The sequence below is a fragment of the Mobula hypostoma genome, chromosome 14 (assembly GCF_963921235.1).
Source record: "Mobula hypostoma chromosome 14, sMobHyp1.1, whole genome shotgun sequence".
Taxonomy (NCBI): Eukaryota; Metazoa; Chordata; class Chondrichthyes; order Myliobatiformes; family Myliobatidae; genus Mobula; species Mobula hypostoma.
In genome coordinates, this window is record NC_086110.1 from 34543420 (window position 1) to 34565374 (window position 21955).

A 21955-nucleotide genomic window follows, 5' to 3' on the forward strand; every position below is an offset into this window, starting at 1 on the left:
CCCAAGCAACGTCTTGGGAATCGCGACTACATGCATTTCTGCCCCAACACTCGAGTTTCTGGCTAACAGTTGCTGTCTTACACAATGAAGATTAACATAAAATACTTATTGAATTTGTCTGCCATTTCTTCATCTCCAATATCTTTTCCCAACAGTCTGATAGCCACTCATCTTTTAAAAAAGACTCTTTATAAAAGGCTGGAGTCTGCCAAAACCAGATTGAACTGGTCAAAACTGGATTTTTTAACCTTCATTCTGGAGTTATGATATTATGGAGAGCATAATTATGGATTAGCTAAAATAAGAAATACTCTTCAAGAAATAAGACCTGTACACAATTTAATGGAACTTTCTGATTCTGTCCCATTAAAACAACTTTAGAGGAAGACAAGGATTGTCCCTGCTATTGTTATTGCTATTAGCCAGTTCAGAACAAGTCTGTTTTGTCTCTTAACCTTCTGATTTATTGTATGTTCATGGCACCACTCCTCACTACCATGACTAAAGGGGTACATTTCAGGTACAGACACAGGTATAGCAGATTTAAGTTAACTGGGACACATCGAGACTAGTAAAATTTAGCGCAACAAAGCAGCTACCCCAATTAGCCAAAGTTTCATGGCAGTAATTAAAAAGGTACAAAAAATTTAACTGAGTAACAAATTATGTATTTAAATGAAATACAGAACAAATTAGAACACTACTAATACTACTACAGTACTATAAAACTTTGTATTAGTTCCTTAGTTATCGATGGAGGAATTCCTCCAGTGTACAATGCGTGTTCTTTTGATTGACTGCAAATGAACAAAATCAGTGCAGCCACCTACTGCCTGAATTGATCTTCTGCATAAAGTAGTGTTGCAATCTAACAATAATCTTCCTAGCACAAAATGGTGTAGTTTCTAACAGCCACACAAGTGCACGCAAGTGACTCTAGCTAGAAACTGTTCAACAACAGTCACCAATTAAGCAGCATTGTGTCCTAAATAAACAAAGAGAATCTCGATTAGTTTTTGTGTTGTAATAGTTGTCCCAAATAAGCAGCTGCCCAGATTAACCAATGGTCAAATTAAACAGAATCCACTGTACTTGCCATAATATGACTAAGACTAATCACAATATTCCTGAGGGGCACCATGAAAATCACATTGTCAACATCATCTTAAACTCAAAACCAATAATTTTATCCATTTAGATCCATTCCATCTTGTGCATGTGCATTTAGTTTACTTTTTAAGCTGATACCCTTTCCCCTATTATAATTCTATTTATACAGAGCTCAATTTTGCAACGTTTATTTGATTGATTTAACTTACCTGTTTGCCTTTAGTCTATTGTATTTTGGTTAATACTAACCATTTTGGTTTCAATTACTATCATGCCATCTTGGACAATATGCCAAGATATTTCTTGAGAAAGAACAATTTCTAACCAGTGGGATAAGCATATTAATTATAACATCTCTTCACCCACTTTACTATTTAATAAATATCTTTCAACATCATGCTAATCTACCTACATTATGAAAATGTAGGTAGAATAGTGAATAATTCTGTTAGAAGGAATGATCTTGTTTGTATCCTAACTTCTAAATATCAAAGGACTGTTTCCCCGAAACAGAATATTCTTTGCTCTCTCACCTTCTTTCGGAGATTTTGTAACCTTATGTTGACTTTCTGCCACTTTTACAGCCACAGCACGACAAATGGCACCTATCTTCCGCTCGAGAGAGCGTACTCCTGCTTCCCTGGTATATCTGAAAGGAACAGAGACACTTTTATCCCCCCCATGCTTAACTTGTTTTGAAAGAAAATCTTTCATGATAAATTAACAATGCAGTTGATACTATTAGCAGAATGTTACATGATCCATTATTAACCGTGGGACTATTTCCAATGTTCTATTTTTTATAGGTTTATTTGAACATAGGTAATCACTTCACTCCTTAGGTTGATAAGAAACTTAACCGGCATCAAAATACAAATCAGATCAAGAAGCACTGAAGTAAGTGGTCCACTGGCAAATGCATTACACTGATTGTCAAGTTTGTTTAAATATCAAATCTCATCTAAAAACAATCCTTGCTTTTCTGACAGCTATTTCCCCTTTATTCCCAAAGCTTCAAAGCTGTGCGCTATAGAGGAATTCCGGCTTTCTGAATAAAGTAGCCAGAGATAAATAATGCAGTCATCCTATGCCTTTATCATTAAATATAGTTTCATCTTCCCCACCCTGGCTCATGCCTCCAAAGGTTCCTTAAAAGCAAAGTGTTTATTATGAATCCTGTAATATTTGTTAGAAATTTGTCTCAGTGGCGCAATTAACAAATTACGTCAAAACTTAGTTTGCAAATCGATTTGTGAATACTGCAGAAAGTAGGACAACACACTGGAGATGAAACAAACTGTCCAACTAATGGCAAGCTCTTGGAATCCAAGCTGGGACTCCAGTAAAAACCAAGTACAGACCTTATTCCTTGAAGAAAGATTTTGAAATGGTAGAATTATACAAAACATTCATTCCCACCATTTTTTTAAAAAATTAAAAATCTCATTATCAGCATTCTCAGAGACATAGAAAAAGTGAGATTAAGAGGAGATCGACCAATGAGGTGATGAGAATAGATAAGGTGACAAACTCTTTAATTTACAAAAACATATCAACTAGTAAGTACAGGCAGACTGTACATAAACCATTTTTCCCCCAAGAAAATTCAGTTTTCTATAGATATCTATATCATATCGCTCTGCATACACTTATAATTTTTGCCTTTTCATAGAATAGTACAGCATTGGAACAGGTGCTTTAGCCCACAATGTTTCTGCCAAATACAATGCCAAATTAAAGTAAATATCTTTTGCCTGTACATGACCAACAACCACCCATTCCTTGCACATCTGAATGTCCATCCAAACTCCTATCAAAAGCCACTGTTGTATATGCTCCCACCACAATCCCCATCAGCCCCCATCAGGCACTCTGTAAAAAAGACTTGCCCTACACATATCTTGAACTTTCTTCCTCCTACCCTAAATGCATGTCTTTAAGTATTTGACCATCTTACCCTAGGCAAAAAAAAAAATCAATCTGGTAGTCTATTTTATCTACACATCTAGCAATACTATAAACCTATCAGGCTGCCCCTCGGCCTCCTATGCTCCAGAAAAAATAAACCAAGTTTGTCCAACCTCCCCTTATAGTTCATATTCTCTAATCCAGACAGAACTCTGGTATACTTGTTCTGTACCCTTTCCTAATGCTCCACATCCTTCTTTGATAAAGAAGATAAATCTTTCAAAGCGGAGAAAAAATCCTGACTCAAAGACAAAATTCCATTCAAAATTATCCCCTTCAGGACAGAACCACCACATACGCTCATTACCTTTGACATCAGCTGTTTTCATGGATTACCAACAACTGAAGCATCAGTTCCCCAGATTCACACTGGAAAATGGCACCTTAAAGTCTATTATTTTGCTATGAAATGCCCAATCAAATTATCTGTTGCCTGTACCTTAAACCAGGATCTCATTTAACACTGGGTGGTCAATTTGATACGTCAATTATCACTGAATTCATAATACACCATTCAGAAACAAGAGAAAATCTGCAGATGCTGGAAATCCAAGCAACACACAAAATGTTGGAGGAACTCAGCAGGCCAGGCAGCATTTTGTGCGTGTTGCTCATAATACGCCACTTACTATTTTGTTTCTCGGTTACAATTTACAATGATTAAGTAGTTTTAATTTTGAATACTCTTCAATAAGCAACTTTATTATGAAAGCTATACAACATGCTTTTGAACAATGAATATGAACGAAAACTTTTTCAGCAAGTTATTTATCCTAAAGCTGCCTCTCTGCTGAGCAAGTTTTGTCTAAGCACAGATAAACTCTGTCATTCCAAGGACACTTATGCTGCTGGACAATGTTCTGGAGATAATAATGAGACATATTTAAAGCATGTGGAATTCTCAATCCACAAATACATTCAACAGATCAACACACACCTTACCAATTCAATAATACCCTCCTTCCTTAATTTGGCTTTCACCAGATTTCTGCCCTCCTTTATCTCCTATTTTTTCCCTTCAACCTGGCATTACTGCTCCCCTCCCCCCTTTTCTCCACCATTCCTTCTCTCCTTCATAACACAACTCCACTTAACAATCTGACTGAGAGGCTGTAAAATAATCGTACACAACTGGAGGAGTTCAACATTCATGATTAGGTAGTGTGGTAGATACTAATGTACTGGTAATCCAGATAATAATCCTGAAAGCATTACTTTAAATTCATTATGCCTATTATGAAATATTCAAACCATGTAATTACTTTAAGATTTGTCTGCAGAATCATATATGGGAACTGATATTTTTCCACAAACTGAACTTCCCCCAGCACAAGCAAATAAATCATCAGAACTTGTTTCTAAGATTACATCCTCAATTTTGTATATATAATTTCATATATGTGTTTTACTCTTTGGCACCATGTGGCACTTTAATATACACTCTGACCAATTTACCTGCTTATTTATGCTGTACTATTAAATATCCCATTTTTTGGGGTAAATAAATGCAGGAATCGCAAGATCTACTTCAATAACATTATTTAATAAAGTTAGAAGAACGAAAAAATGTATGATTTATCATTTCAGTTTCTCATGTAATAACGCTATAATGCTCAATTTGGTCTGGAAGACTAACTACCAATAAAATCTGTATTTTGCAAGTAAGTGTATTACTATAAACATTACTGACCTGCTGATGATACCTTCAGTTGCTTCATGTTGAATTTGAATTTGTTGGGGTGTTAGGCCATGTAGCTCCAATTGTTTAGGAATCAAATGCCTGTGAGCTATTTCCATCTTCTCCTCTTGAATATAGCCTAATATTTGAAGAACAAATGAATTAAATTACACATGAATATAAAATCTCTTGCTTCTCCTCAGAGAAGGGAACATTTCAGAATCCTCCATTCAATTCGCAAGTACCTTTAAATTAAGCATTATGTCACATTAATTTGTAACGTATAACTGTACAATATTCACCGCGAGCAGAATGGAAATCAATCCTATAATGCAGAGCTACCACTGCAAGCATGACATTGAACAGAATTAAATAAATACCAAAAGAAATTAAAATATAACCTTGGAAAATTACATGACGTTTTGAATCTATACTGCCAACCCAACATTCAGATAAATTACATCTTATACCTACTTATTTCCCAAGCTACTAAACAAAGATAAAGCACTTGTCCTGATTCTTTCTTTCCCACTGCACATGATGCAAATAGTCCTTCCAGGAGAGAGAAAAGTTCACAGATTTCTTTCATTTGACATACCATGTTCACAGAAGAGTTTTCTCCATATTGTTGATTCCTGGAGTCATACAGCATGGAAGCGAGTCCTTCAGCCCAACTCGTCCTTGCCAACTGTGTTGCCCAGTGAGCTAGTCCCATCTTGGCCCACAGCCCTTTAAACCTCTGCTGTCCATGCACTTATCCAGACAGTTCTTATATGTCGCTCTTGCGCTCCCCCCCATTGCTCAATCACTATTTCTTGCAATTTATTCCAAATACACACCATGCTTTGCGTGAAGCTGCCCCCCGATGTCCCTTTTAAATCTCTCTCTTCTGATCTTAAGCCTACGTCCTCTTGTCTTCAGCAACCCTTGCCCAGGAAAAAGACAATTTGCTTTCAACCTACTTCTCCCCTTTATATGCTTCCATCAGGTCCACCTCAATCTCCTACTTTCCAGGCAACAAAGTCCTAGTCTACGTAATTTCTCTTTGTAACTCAGAACCCTAAATCCAGGCAACATTCTGATAAATCTTTTCTGCACTCTTTCTAGCTAGCATTTTTCCTGTAACAGGTGACCAAAACTCTGCACAGTACTATAATAATCAAACACGGGATATTCTGCAGCGGTTGGGAATCCAGTGCTGGAGAAACTTAGGTGGTCAGACATCATCTATGGAAATGAATAAACAGTCAACATTTTGGGCCAAGACCCTTCATCAGGACCAAAAAGGTGGAGGGTGCGGGGAGAAGCCAGAATAAGGTAGTGAGGGGAGGGGAAGGAGTACAAGCTAGAAGGTGATAGATGAAGCCAGGTGGGTGGGATGAATTAAAAAGCTGGGAGATGATAGGTGGGAAAGGGGCTGGGGGGCGGAAGAGAAAGAATCTTGTCAATCCATTGTAATTCCAATCTTAATTCCCATATGTTGGTCCATGGCCTCCTCTAATGCTACGATGAGGCCACTCTCAAGTTGGAGAAGCAACACCACATATTCTGGGTAGCCTCCAACCTGATAGCATGAACATTAGTTTCTCCAACTTCTGGTAATTTTCTCTCCTCCCCCTTTCCTCTTCTTCAATTTCCCCACTTTGCCCCCCTCCCCTTACCTCATCTCTTCTCACCTGCCTATAAACTCCTCTTAGTGCTCCTCCTTATTTTCCCCATGGGCCATTCTCCTCTTCTATCCAATTCTTCCTTCTTCAGCACTTTACCTTTTCCACCTATCACCTGCCAGCTTCGGACATAATCCAGCCCTCCCCCACCCACCTGGCTTCACCTATCACCTTCTAGCTTGTACTCTTCCCTCCTCCCATCTTTTTATTCTGGCTTCTTCCCTTTTCCTTTCCAATCCTGATGAAGGGTCCTGGCCCAAAACAATGCTTGTCTATTCATTTCCATAGATGTTGTCTGACCTGCTGACTTCCTCCGGCATTTTGTGTGTAAAGTACTCCAGCGTATTCATTATATACTGGAGTGTATGATAAATAGAACTTGGGATATTGGGATTCACAAGCAATCGCTGCAGCTGAAACTAGAGTAAGACACACTTCAGGCCTTAGCGTCGAGCTAGCAACCCGATCCCATAAAACAAAAAAATGCTAAAGAAATGGCAGGGTTGCCATCCAATGCGCATGATGGTGTGGGGGAAAAACTTACACTTCAGGCCTACCAGAGCAGGAGATGTCGAAGATAACTTAGAACTAAATACACAAGAATGCCCTTTATCAAGGACAGAACTCAAGTCATAAAAGGCACTTCGGCACATTCAGCTAGTAATTAAGTATGGGTCCATCCTTATGGACCCTCACCATCTGGGGCATTTGCGCTACTACCACTGGGGCAGAGGTACATTCAGAAGCCCAAAGACTCAAACTCAGTATTTTAAGAGCTTGTTTCTCTCTGTCGTCAGATTTCTGAATGGTCCGTGAACACTACCCCATTGTTCACCTTTGCACTATGTAATTTTTGTACCTTACAGTAATTTCCATGCCTTGCCCTGCCTTGCTTCTGGAAAATATCAGTAAGAACAAGGAACTGATTGTTGGTGCCAACATCTTGGGAATATCAACCTTGAGCCTAACACATTGATGCCATCATGACAAAGGTGTACCAGCCGCTCTATTTCATTATGAGTTTGAGGAGATTTGGTATGTCACTAAAGATTCTTGCAAATTTCTACAGATGTACCATAGAGAGCATTCTGACTAGTTGCATCACAGTTTGATATAGAGGCTCCAATGTGCAAGATTTTAAGGGGCTGCAGAGGGTTTACAGACTCCGCCAACTCTATTATGGACACATCCCTCCCCACCATCGAGGATATCTTGAAAAGCAGTGCCTCAAGAAGGCAGTATCCATCATTAAGGACTTTCACTATGCAGCAGATGCCCTCTTTTTGTTACCACCATCAGGGAGGAGGTACAGGAGCCTGAAGACCCGCACCAAATCAGGACTGTACACCTGATTCTGATTGGGAAGCAGGTCATCGATCCATGGAACTGCCTAGACTTACTGGAGACTTTGAGGGAATCTTCCTTTGGGATAGAGAAAACCAAGAGGAGATTTTGGACAAATGCAGCAACTGTTCAATTGAAGAGCCTTACACATTCTGCTGTACACAAGCTCCAAAATGGCATGGCCAATGGGCTTGTTCTTTGTGTGCTCCGATAGCTACAAAGATCACAGAGGAAGCAGGGTGGATGAGGAAGGGGAGTTGTGCAGGTGGTTAGGGTGGAGATTGGACAGCTTTGAGGTGGAACAAATGGTTGGAGCATAGAATAGTTGGTCATCTTCAAAGATGGAAGTTTTTGGCAGAAAATTGACAGTTGCTGTATGATTGAAGGGCAAGGTTGATTATACAATTAACTATATTGTTGCAACAGATTGAAGGAATGTATTGAGCATAAGTTCAGAAAGGCAGTTTGAGGATTGAAGATGGGGGAAAGAATCACTTTGCATGTAATGGGACACTAAAGTGAGTAGAGCAGGGAGCTAAACACACTGCCTTGAGGTGCACCTGTGCAGATGGGGATCTTGGAGAAGAGGTTGTCGCCAATCCAAATTAACTAGGGTCTATAAGTGAGGAAATCTGTGATCCAATTGCACAAGGAGGTATTGAGGCCAAGGTTTTGGAACTTATTGATTAGTTTTGGGGGTATGATGGTATGGATGAGTGTGTGCTTTTGAGAATGTACTGAGTTTTCCCAAACCGAAAGCCCAGAAATAACCAGGATATTCGCATTCTGCTTAGGGCTAGATCTGCGGCATTTAAGACCAGATATAAAGGAGCCTGCAAGAAGTCCAGCTACGACCTACAGAAGGTCAAGGTGGTTGTGACACCAGTCCTGTAACCTCCACATCGCCATCCAAAATTCTACCAACAACATGGTGAATTTACAAGTGGCATGTGAGCTGTGCCTAGCCATACATTATGAGTATAGAGAAAGCAGAGCAGTGGGCCAAGCATGTATCATTGAGGTGTGCCTGTGTTGATAGCAGGGAGTTTTTACCATCCACACTGACTGTGGTCTCCTGATACGGAGAATGATCCAGTTGTGAGGGAGGTACAGAGGCCCAGGTTTAGAAGCTTGGCAATTAACACTGAGGGGAATATGATATTGAACATCAAAGCGTACTTAATAAACAGCAGCCTGGCATATATCTGGCTGTTGTCAAGTGCTCCAAGGTGGAGTGGACCCAGTGAGCACATGTCCACGTAGACTTGTTTTGGCAGTAGGAAAAATGCAACGAGTTCAGTTCTGTGCTCAGGGAAGAGTTAATTCAAACCATGAAAAATATCTCAAAGCATTACTGTTGGTTTGAATTCTACTGGGCGATAGTCATTAAGGCACCTTGCCCTGCTCTTTTTGGGAAATGGTCTGATTGACAACCTTATGAAGTAGGTGAAAACCTCTCACTATAGTCGTGACAAGTTGTAGATTGTCTTTGAATAGTTGGTTGGCCCTGATTTTCTGTTCCTGGCCAGGTATACTGTCAGGGCCTGAGATTTTGCTAAGGTTCTCCGTTTGAAAGGATGTTCTGATATCATCCTCTAAGACATCGATCATAAGGTCACCTGATACTGTGGGAATTCACACAGGTGTAATGTTATGCTCCCTTTTTAAAGTGTGCATAAAACACATTGAGTTCACTGGGGGAGTGAAGCATCACTGCCAATGATGTAGTTATGTTAGTCTCATAAGTAATGGCATGCACACCCCGCCGCAGTTGTCGTGCAACTGACTGTCTCTCTATTCTTTTTCAATCTAATTATTAGTATCGTAATGATAAAGATGAACATAACATAGTAATCATACAAAGTTATTGGGATTATATGGTTGTAATTATCCTATACAAGTATAAACCCAGTTAATACATGGATATTAAACCTCCTAATCTTACAGGATACAAATATTATATATAGACAAATTTACATGAAAAAGGAAAAAACAATATACACTCCCCCCCGAAAAAAACTAATCTAACAAAATAGACCAACTAAACTACAGAAAAAAAAGACATGGGCTGTTGTGAAACATTAAAAAAAAGAACCATTAGTGCCGTCGATTTTGCTCCTCTCAACATATACTAAAAAGAAATAGAATAGGTTTGGAAAAGGTCAAATTACATCATATGAAGATATTGAATAAATGTCCTCCAAGTCTTTTCAAATTTAATACAGGGATCATAAATAACACTTCTAATTTTTTCTAATTTGAAACACAACATAGTTTGAGAGAACCAATGAAATGTGGTGGGGGGGATTAATCTCTTTCCAATTCAGCAAAATGGATCTTCTGGCCATTACTGTAAGAAATGCAATCATCTGACAAGCTGAAGATGTTAAAAGATTTGGTTCCATCATTGGTAAACCAAAAGTTGCAGTAGTAGAGTGGGGTTGTAAATCAATACTCAAAACAGTTGAAATAATATCAAAGATATCTTTCCAGTATTTTTTTTTAAAAAGAGGACATGACCAAAACATATGAGTTAAAGAAGTTATCTGGGAATGACATCTATCACATATAGGATTATATGAGAATATGAGTCCTGTGCACTACTTTAAACTGTATTAACACATGTTTAGCACATATAGAGGATGAATTAACTAATTGAAGAATTATTTCCCATTTTTCAAAAGGTAATCTTAAGCTCTCTTTCCCAATTGGTCTTAATTTTATTAGATATGTCTGGACGTATTTTCATAATTATATTATAAATGTTTGCTATTACACCTTTCCGAAAAGGACTTAAACCTAAAATTTTTCTCAAAATATCCGATGAATATAAATTCGGAAAGGTAGGAAGAACAGTATTCAAAAATTTTCTAATCTATAAATATCTAAAGAAATGGGATCTAGGCAAATTGTATTTGTTAGATAACTGTTCAAAAGACAGGAAACAATTATCCAAAAACAGATCACAATATTTTGATATACCTTCAGATAACCAATTTAAATTGGTTACCAATTTCTTTACATATTTAAGGGTTAAAATTACAAAAAAGCATAAGGATTTATTTAAGGCTAATTTTTTTACCTTTAATCGATCAGATTAAACTTTTGTTTACTAAATGGTCACCAATGTCTCTGTCATTGATAGGTCGGATTAATGCTATCAAGATGATTATTTTACCTAAATTTTTATATTATTTCAAGCGGTGTCAGTTTTTATTCCGAAATCCTTTTTTGACAAGGTTGATTCTAAAATCTCTTCATATATATGGCAGAATAAAAATCCCAGGATAGGTAAAAGATACTTACAGAAATTTAAAAAGGAGGGGGGTCTGACATTGCCGAATTTTAGATTTTATTATTGGGCAATAATATTAGGATATTGGAAATTATGGTCATGGGACTTGGACAGAACTTCAAGTCCACATTGGGTAAATCTTGAATGTAAGTCATTACAAGGGTTTTCACTGGGTTCTATTTTAGGGACCTTGCTTCCCTTTTCTCTTTCTAAATTGCATAAACAAATGGTTAACCCAATAGTAAAACATACTTTACGAATATAGTTTCAATTTCGAAAATTTTTTGGGTTCAATCAATTTATTCTTGCAGGTCCTATTATATCTAATTTGTTTTTTCAACCCTCTATCATGGATCAAGCCTATCTGGCTTGGAAAACTAAAGGTATATCATGATTGTCTCTCTAAATTTCACATAAAATTGCCTTTTAGCTCTAACAATGGCCTTCTGTAGGTTGTAGCTGGACTTCTTGCAGGCTTTTGGATATCTGGTTTTAAATGGCACAGATCTAGCCCTAAGAAGACAGTGTTATTTCTGGGCTTTTGGTCTGGGAACACTCTGTACATTCTCAAAAGCACACATTTAGCCATACCATCATACCCTCAGAACTAATCAATAAGCTCCAAGACCTTGGTCTCAATACCTTCTTGTGCAATTGGATCCTGGATTTCCTCACTTGTAGACCAGTTAGTTCAGATTGGCAACAACACCTCCTCCACAACCTCTATCTGCACAGGTGCATCACAAGTCTGCATGCTTAGTTCCCTGCTCTGCTCACTTTATTCTCATGACCTTGTGGCTAAGCACAGCTCCAATGCCATATTCAAGTTTGCTCACGACACCACCGTTATAGGCCGAATCAAAGGTGGCAATGAATCAGCATACAGAAGAGAGATTGAAAATCTGGCTGAGTGGTGTCATAACAATAAACTCTCACTTAATGTCAGAAAGACCAAGGAACTGATTGTAGCCTTCAGAAGAGGGAAACCAGAGGTCAAAGCACCAGCCCTCACTGGAGGATCACAGATGGAGAGAGTTAACAACTTTAAATTCCTAGGTGTTACTATTTCAGAGGACCTGTCCTAGACCCAGCACACAAGTACAATTGTAAAGAAACTACGACAGCGCCTCTATTTCCTTAAGAGTTTGAGGAGATTCAGCATGACATCTAAAACTTTGACAAACTTCTGTTGATGTGCGGTGAAGAGTATATTGACAGGCCGCATCACTGCCTGATATGGAAACACCAATGCCCTTGAACAGAAAATGCTACAAGTAGTGGATTCAGCCCAGTACATCACAGGTAAAGCTCTCCCAACCATTCAGCACATCTACACGAAACACTGTTGTAGGAACGCAGCATCCATCAACAGGGATTCCCACCTAGGCTGTGCTCTCTTCTCGCTGCTGCCTTCAGGCAGAAGGTACAAGAGCCTCAGGACTCTCACCACTAAGTTACTACCCCTCAACCACCAGGCACTTGAACAAAACGGGATAACTTCACACCCTATCATTGAAATGTTCCCACCACCAATGGACTCACTTTCAAGGACTCTTTATCTCGTTCTCGTAAATATAAATGAATAACAATAAATAACATTTGCACATTTTGTTATCTTCTGCACCCTGGCTGAATGCCCTGATTGGGCAGTCTTTCATTGACCCCATTATACAGTAGTTACTATTTATAAATTTGTTAAGTATGCCCAAAAGAAAGTGAATATCAGGGGTGTTTATAGTGATATATATACTTTGATAATAAAATTTACTTTGAACTTATCCACACGGGTCTCGATAAAGTTAGTGATGGTGGTAGCATATTGATTCAGGTGTTGAGATGAATCCCTGAATATGGTCCAAGGCAGTTGTGTAAATACTCCTCTGCCTCCCCTGACCACACCTTCGTATCCTCAGTCTCTGTCCATAATTAGTTTCTCATGATGTACATTGAGTTTGGTAGCATATCTAATAATTTTAATTGGTAGATATCAATAGTCAGCATGTTTCAAGTTAATTCCTCACTGCCCCAGGCCCTGTTGGTAATACACCACCAATCCCTATAAAAAGTTTATAACTCCGGCTTTAAAACTTGTAACGTGTATCTGCCATTTATTTACCTGGCACTTGGATGAGTTCCATTCGATCAAGTAAAGCTGGAGGGATGGTAGCAGTAGTGTTGGCAGTAGCTATGAAAAGCACTTGGGATAGGTCAAAGGGGACATTCAAATAGTGGTCAGTGAAACTATGATTCTGCTCAGGATCTAACACCTGAAAATTAATGAGGAAATCAAATTACTCTATTAAAATACAAACAGGAAGAATAGAACATTGACATCTACTATAAAAGATGTACAGTGCAAAAAGACCAAAAACATTATGAAACTTTTTATGATGTTATTGCTCCTAAAATCCTACTTTTAGGGTCTCACTGATATTTTATGTTAGTCATAGGAGATTTATTGTACTCATTTGTAGGGAATCTAATAGATCCCCAATACCCATCATAAAACCACAATAACAACCGATAAACCATCAAATGAACTCTGTACTCATCCTCAAACCACAGAGTTACCAATCTATCTCCCATAAAATGGTCAGTTCCTCAGAACTGAGAATATATAGAAAACATACTTATTGAGATGCAGCATGGAATAGGCACTTCCAGCCCTTCGAGTTGCGCTGCTCAGCAACCCAATTTAACCCTAGCCAAACCATGGGACATTTTACAATGATCAATTCCCCTTTGGACTGTGGGAAGAAACCAGAGCACCCTGAGGAAACCCATGCGTTTACAGGGAACTATAAACGATATGTAATATTTCCAAATAATAGACTGGAGCAGGTAAGGAGAAATGTCTATAATGAAGACCCAAGTGGGATTAATGGTTTAAGGATTTCACTAGAGTACATGTCTCTTAATCTGCTCATTCATTTTTCTTAAAAATAGGCCCCATGAGTATTAAAATATAAATGTTTTGAGATACTTAAATCTGTTCAGATGCCTTACCACTAATCTCTCTCATGCCTTCTTTGGTCCCTTTAAACTAGGTTGATACAGAAGTTATTTATTCAAGCACAGAAAAATTGCAATGGTAAAATTTCTGTGCTGGACAAATAAAGGACTAGGCGAACTAGAAACTTTCAAACTAAAAAATTCCCCAAGTTTCCCCTTGGTCATACACTGTGATCCCACTTCTTTTCAATAATAATCTTTTCAAACCCTAATCAGCTATCATTGCTAAGAATACAGTTTGAGATAAAACAAGAACATTTTTGTATCAAAAATTCATTGGAACTTTGTTTCCTCCTGTCAAGAAAAAAAACATGAAAAAACTTATTTACCAGTCTTTTTTTAAACTATTAACAGCACTGCTCAATAGAGAGCAATGGGGCAAATCCACTAGTTGCCCAATTCAACCACAATGAATTTAAACAATGAAATATTCTATTTTGTACCTCCAAAAGAGCTGCTGCAGGGTCTCCTTGTAGACTTTTCCCTAATTTATCTATTTCATCCAGCAGGAACACTGGGTTATTCACACCAACAATTCTTAAACCATTGATAATTCTGCCAGGCATACTGCCTACATAAGTTCTCCTGAAAGACAAAACACACACAGGCATTTTAGAAACTAGGAAGCAGTTAAAAAATATATAGATAGATATATCTATATACTATTAAAACTTTCATGCTCTGTCTGTCTGTTTGTGACCTCCAATTAGTGCAAACGGTGCATTACAGTGGCACTTTTTTTGGCTAAATCGAATTAAAATGTGCTAACTTACAGAATGCAAGCAAAGTTCAGGGTTATATATTCATATAAAATTGCTCATTCGCCAAAATCAACAGGCTCATTTCACCCGAGAGACGATCCGCCATCATGGAAATCGGGACGCGACAGCCCGACGCATGCAGATGGCCAGCCTCATCAGCGACACCTACCGGGGCAAAAGGGCAGGGCAGCTCTATTTTGAGGGGTCACATTCTGCTAATCACCATCAACATGTGCAGGATTAGGACAGATCAATCTGAGACCCATCAATAAGAGATAATTAAATCTTATTGTAATGACGTACTTCGAGACACTCATAAAACCCTTTGCTGCAGTCAAAGGACAGCGGTGACTATCACGTCCGTTTAGGAGAGTGCCAACCACATCATCAAGGATAATCAGCATCCTTTGGTGTTACTGCTTTGTATCTTCTATCCAACATTAGGGTAAAACAAAATGGTCAGCCTAATTATGCCGCGTGGAAAGGGAAGGGGGACATTATGGTCGAGAGATGACGTCAAACGTCATCGGGAAGCGGCAAGGAGAGGGAGACAACAAGAATCGGATGAGGCCAGGGCTGCACGACTCCAGGATCAGAGTCAGGACAAAAAAAGATGAGAGAAGAGACAGAGGAGGAGAGGCATGCACGTCTCCAGGATGAGAGACAAACAACGAATAGAAGAGATGAAGAGATGGGGGATGAAAGGGCTGCACGTCTTCAGAATGACAAAAACAGGCACAGAAGGAGGAGAGGAAGAGACAAAGGAGCTGAAAAATGCACATCTCGAGGATCAGAGACAAAGAACAAACAGAAGAGATGAAGAGATGGGGGATGAAAGGACTGCACATCTCCAGAATGACAATGGGAGGCACAAGGGTGGCAGGTAAACCAGAAATGATGCCATTAAAAGTGTCCTTCATTAAACAAGGAGGAGCTATATTTGCTTTGCTACACGTCGTTCTTCTTTAATAAACTTGAGGTTTTCTACTTCAGTTTCCAAAGCAAAGCAATACCAATAGCATTCAAGAAAATGTAATGTTCATTCTTGTCACATCAGATTGCACTACCCTTCTCTCAATGGGTGATATATATATATATATATATATATCTTCATTTTCTCTCTCTCCATATATATATATATCCATCCATCTGGGAAATTGAAAGGGAAGACTATTTTCTTTCTGCGGTCTGCGAGAGATGTGTTTATGGGGGGAGGGGGAGGGGGAGGGGGAGGGGGAGAGGGAGGGGGAGAGGGAGAGGGAGGGGGAGAGGATATGAATGAAGAGCTAATCATGACAAAAATCACAGTCAGTGGACAAGAACTATGGACAAGAACTAGGGACTGTCAAACAGTCAAGTATCTTGGTACCATCAGCCAAGAAGGATCAAAGCCTGAAGTCCTTGCAAGAACAGCCCAAACAACAGCAATGCTGGCTAAACTAAAACCAATCTGTAAAGACAGTAACATTGCCCTAAAATCCAAATTGAAACTCCTGCATGCACTTGTGCTCTCTTCTTGTACACATGCAATTCATGGACTTTGACAGCAGAACTGCAAAAGAAGATCCAGGCAGTGGAAATGAGATGCTTCAGAAGGCTCCTCAGCATCGCCTATACAGACCATGTCTCAAATGATGAAGTACGAAGAGTCATCATCATGAGACACTATGATGATCTCCTGACCACAGTAAAGGAGAGGAAACTGAGAGGGCACATAACAAGACCAAGTGGACTCTCAAAGACCATTCTTCAGGGAACGATGCAGGGAAAAAAGGGCAGACAAAGGAAGAAACGGACAGACAACATTTCAGTGTGGACCGGACAGAGCTTTGCCACAACACAGAACCGTGAGAGATGGAGGTCACTGGTGCAGTGCTCATCTGTACAGCGGCCCTTATGACCCAGGTGGGTTGTGGGATCCATAACCATATATACTGTATAGATATAGGCATACTTGAGGGTAATAATGGGTGGCACCATCTGAAGTGAGGCACCAACCACAGGAACAAGACAAAGTTGTTCTCCTTTTGTTACTTCCTCAACCCCTGCTCATGTACAAGTGTCTGCTTCAGGAACTGCTTCCACCATCTTTCCCAAGGATCTTAGAGACTGAAAACAACAAATAAGATGTACATATACTAAACTATTAGGTCAGATTTACTTAAGCCTTTGAGAAAAATAGATTTATAAAGTTTAAAAGATGCAAAAAGTTTCATATCTTTGATTCTACATAATTAGAAATTATGTTACCCTAGTCCTAACTTGCACCTAACATTCATGTTTGCTTACCAGTGTAGGCTACTGTTTCAGGAAAGTCATAATTTTAATATTCTTAGCCACATTTTCAAATTGAATTCATCCCTTCCCATCATTGTAGCCTCCTCCATCATTACAATGCTAGTTCTGTGCTCCTCCAATTTGCCTGCTTGTATGTCTCTGATATTAAACTTTCTACCATTGGCAGGACATTGTGTCAATTGCTTAGAGAATGGAATTCCCTCCCTATACCTGCATATCTTTTCTCCTTTAAAATGGTGCTCAAACTACAAACGTTTGCAATTGCTTATTCAAGTGTATGCACCATAATATACTTACGTAACTCAGTTTAGTTTAATAATTCTGTGAAGTACCTCAGGGAACTTTGCTTTGTACCATGTAAATGAAAGCTGTTGCTAATAAAAACCAATGATATACATGATCATATTGATTTCAATAACTGAACACTGTTTTTTACCTTGCACAATATAAAACTGTTCACAGACCAAGACCAAAAGGAGAGACAAAAACATGAACACATAGTCAACTTAAAGCTGTTAATGTTAGAGATGTTATATTCTAATAGAAAAGGAAATTATAAATGGACTAAGTTTCCAGGCAAAATTATGCACTTTAATATGGGGAAATTTGAAATTATTTACTCTGGATCAGCATGGATTCACAGAATATCTGAATTTTAACAGGTTAGATTACAAAGAACGGCACAAACTTAGTTTGCAGTAAACTGAGGTAAATTGCAGCAAACCTGTAAATTACTTTTAGAAAGTAGTTCAAATAACTTAGCTGGAAAGGATTGAACTCTGGAAAGTTCTCAGTTTAGGTACAAAGGTACTGGAATCATTTGTGTTTCGCTGATTGAAAATTTAAACATTTAAATTAATCCTACCCAGGTCAGTGACTTGGTACAAATTATTCTTGCTCCAATTGAATTCATTAGTCTCAAAATAAAAGACTGCCTGTTAACATCCTCTTTGTACTCACAATCTCATTCAGTTTAGTTTTGCCAGCAAACTTGAAAAACATTACACTCTTAACTTTTGCATGGGACCAACAAAAACAGTAGCGAATCCCAAAAGTGGAACACCTTTTATTCTCCACTCTAGGAAATTACTTTACAGGTGAGATTTGCAAAGCTGATGACATGCGTTTCCTCTAGGTGATCTGGTTTCTTCTGACAGTTTAAAGATATCCAGGCCAGTAGGTTAATTGGCTGCTGCAAATTGCCTCCAGTTGGGTGATAGTATCTGTAGGGAGGCAACGGGATGTGGAAAGAATAAAGTGCAATTAATGTGGGATTGGTGTAAATGCGTACTTTGATGGTTGGCATGCAGTAAGATTAAGGCATTCTACATGTATCTGAAAAACAGGAGGATCCCTAGAGTGAGGGTATAGGACTGATTAAGGATAAAAGAGGAAACATGTGCCTGGTGTCAGAGGAAGCAGAAGTCCTTAATAAATATTTTGTTTCAGTATTCACCAGTGCGAGGGACTTTGATGAATGTGAGGTCCACTTACATTTGTAGAATGGGCTAATAGATTCGAATATGTCAAGGTTAAGAAACAGAATGTGTTGGAGCTTTTGAAAAACATTAGTATAGATATGTCATCAGGGCTAGATGGGATATAACCTAGGTTACCAGAGGAACCAAGGGAAGAGATTGATGCACATTTGGCAATGATCTTTGCATCCTTACTGGCCAAAGTTTGGGGGTGGCAAATGCTATTCCTTTGTTCAAGAAAGGCAAAGGGGTTAATCCTGCCTGGGAATTGTCGACCAGTGATCCTTACATCAGTGATGGGCAACCTATTTGGGAAGATTATCGGATAAAGGATTTCATTTGCAGAAGCATAATCTGGCAGGAGAATGGGGTTGAGAAAGAAAATGATTAAATGACAGAGCAGACCTGCCTGGGCTGAATGGCCCGATTCTGCTCTATGCCTTATAGTCTTAGATCTGATGGGCCAAAGAGCCTCATTCCATATCGTATGACTAGGAATCTATAATAATTTTACTGAATTATTCATGAGCTGACAAAAATTTTATAAGTGAGAAGAATGTAGACAAGAAGCAGCACACATGTTAAAGATCTGAAAGAAATGCAGCAATCTGGAAGATGGCCATAGAACCATCTCAAGTACAGGATTACCAATCGGTCTTGAAGAACATGCGAGCTTACTAAGTACGGGTCACCTCAACCGCCTCTTACTCTTTTGGATCTTTTGTAGGTTCAGTTGTGCTTAAAACAAGAGTGAAACATTTCTAGGTCTGTACAATGTCATACTAGAGTGATTACTATTGTCTCCAAGTAAACAGCAAAGTATTAATACAAATAAGGACACCATTGGCCTTTCTTAGCACGCTCTAAAATTCTAATGAACATACGAATAATATTCAGTTAAGACATAGCTATAACCTATTATGGGATCAACAATTTCAGGATGTGGGGAGAGGGAAGAATTGTTTACCTACCTTCCTAACATTTTTTGGGGGGCAATTATGTGAGACAATTTAAAACAAAAGAAACCCAAATGTGTAAAAGGGAGCAAGTGAATGACTGGTTGTTGATAATATCAAGTTTACATAAATACAATGTTACAAAATATTACTTCTATATAAATGCATTTTTATATATTAGTAATTGTGCATTACCTGTGACCACGAATGTCAGACTGATCACATACTCCACCTAATGCTATCCTGTAAAACTCTCTGCCAAGGGTCTTTGCTATGGATCTGCCCACGCTGGTCTTACCCACACCTGGAGGTCCCACAAAACAGAGGATGGGTCCTTTCAAATTGTTTTTAAGTTGTCTAACAGCAAGATACTCCAACACCCTTTGTTTGAGCTTCTGCATTGCATAATGGTCACTGTCAAGTAGAACTCTTGCAGCACAAAGGTCCAGGTGATCTGGAAACCAATGACAATAAATATTCTCAGTAATATTCCTTCTAATTCCATCAGAGCAGCCTGCCTTGTAGAATAGTTTTAAAACATAGCTGATATACATGTCTCAGTTGCACTTGAACTTCAGATAAGGGTGACGTGACATATTAAATCACCAAATGCTGAATGCAGTCTTCTCTTGGTTTGTGGAAGTGCTTTATTTACTGCAGCAAAAAGAAAATTTGTGATAAAGTTAATGTGTGGTACATAATCTGAACAGGTCTGGTATGATGGTTTATATTTTTCCTGACAACCTCTGAAGGGCTACGGCTTTCGTATAATCTACTTCCAGCATTTGCCATTTATTATGCTTTTCAATTGAGATTTGTAAATATAGTTTTTTTTTTGCTTTTCATGACAGTAACCTGTTTACTTACATCGTGTTTAACATTTTGAAGAGAATTTTTTTTTTCTTTTTTTTTTAAAAAAGAGGTCTAAACCCAAATTAAGTTTGGTAAGAAGATTACAACAGGAGTAACAGCTTGTACAAGATTATCAAAAATACTACAGCTTCCAAGTTAGAAGGCAAAGGAATTAACGGCAGTCAACAATTAAGAGCATTAATAAAATAATTTCACATGACTAAAATCTATCTACAAATATGAATGATGTGTTTAGAAATATATTTATAATAATTCTCTTCAAAAGCCAGCAAAAAATGTGGACATTTTGAAATCAGCCAATGCAAATTATTGCTAGCTGGTCACCCATACCCAGAATAATGTCCAACAAATGGTTGCTGATTTTCAGCCCATTGCACAAATACAAACTTCCAATACACAGCATTTCATATCATCTTGTTATCCATCAACAGCCAAACAGATGCTGCCATTTAATAAATGACACTTCAGCAAATTTGAATGCAACCACATTTATCTAGCGTGTGAATTGCAGAGCCTGCATGAATATATGCACAGTGTTCCATGAGGGCCAACAACCGCAATCAGCTGTTTTCCCCCTTATTTATAGCAAATCCTCATTCAAAAGGCAGTGCTTGAATTGCAAGTAGTTTTTACAAGCGGCTTTGTGAAAGTTTAACCATTTCAAATCTGAAAGACTTGGAATGTAGGTTACTGCAATAAAAGACTACAATGCATCAAAAGATTACCAATGGAGACAAGAGACTACGTGTGGTGGAACTTGAAGTAAAATCAAACTGCAGGAGAAACTCTGTATTGAGCAAGATGTGTGCGAGAAAAGGAATTGTTGAAATTTCAGGTCAAGACCCTAAAAGAACACCAATACGGGGGAAAAACGCACAGAAAAAAGGCAACATTTGGAAGATTGAGAGGGAAGATAAGATCAAGCAGGCAGGGAAAGCTGGAAACACAAAAGATAGCAGATGCTGGAATCTGAAGCAATAAACAATGTGCTGGAAGAACCCAGTGGGTACTCATGCAGAATCTTGACCCGAAACGTCGACAATTCCTTTCCTCCCACAGATGGTGCTTGATCCACTGAGTTCGTCTGGCAGAATGCTGTTGCTAAGGGAAGCTGGAAATTTGGCAATGGAATATAACGCTACTGAAGATTTCTCAAAAGAGAAACTCTTAATGAACATGTTCTGGTGATGATCCGACACTGTAAAGGCCACAATTGATCTTGCATTAAAGATCACAAGTACAGATTTTACAATTTCCCCAGTATCATTAGGAGATAAAGCACAAAATCAGAGTTCAAATTCCATGTGGTTAGCTTCTCTCAAGCCAGGGCAGTAACAGGGGCTCTGACACTTGCCTTGAAACGTGACGGAAGGAAGGAGCTCTAGCACACACACTGATCAGTGTAGGCAGACGCCAAGTGGGACGTCTGTTTCGCCACTTATTCAGAGATGCAGTCCATGAACACTCAGTTAATTTTGCTTTGTAACCAAAGCTATTTGAATCAATTGAAATATA

At 38.6% G+C, this 21955-nt stretch overlaps 1 protein-coding gene across 1 annotated transcript in view; it reads right to left on the reverse strand.

Moving 5' to 3' along the window:
- Window positions 1–21955, reverse strand: part of lonp2 (lon peptidase 2, peroxisomal) — a 70359-nt gene that overhangs the window by 32585 nt on the left and 15819 nt on the right. The window contains exons 7-11 of the mRNA XM_063066924.1: window positions 19763–20021; window positions 14518–14659; window positions 13179–13329; window positions 4769–4895; window positions 1644–1759 (exon numbers count right to left, since the gene is read on the reverse strand). Coding sequence (XP_062922994.1) covers window positions 1644–1759; window positions 4769–4895; window positions 13179–13329; window positions 14518–14659; window positions 19763–20021 — 795 coding nt within the window. The remainder of the gene's footprint in view (window positions 1–1643; window positions 1760–4768; window positions 4896–13178; window positions 13330–14517; window positions 14660–19762; window positions 20022–21955) is intronic.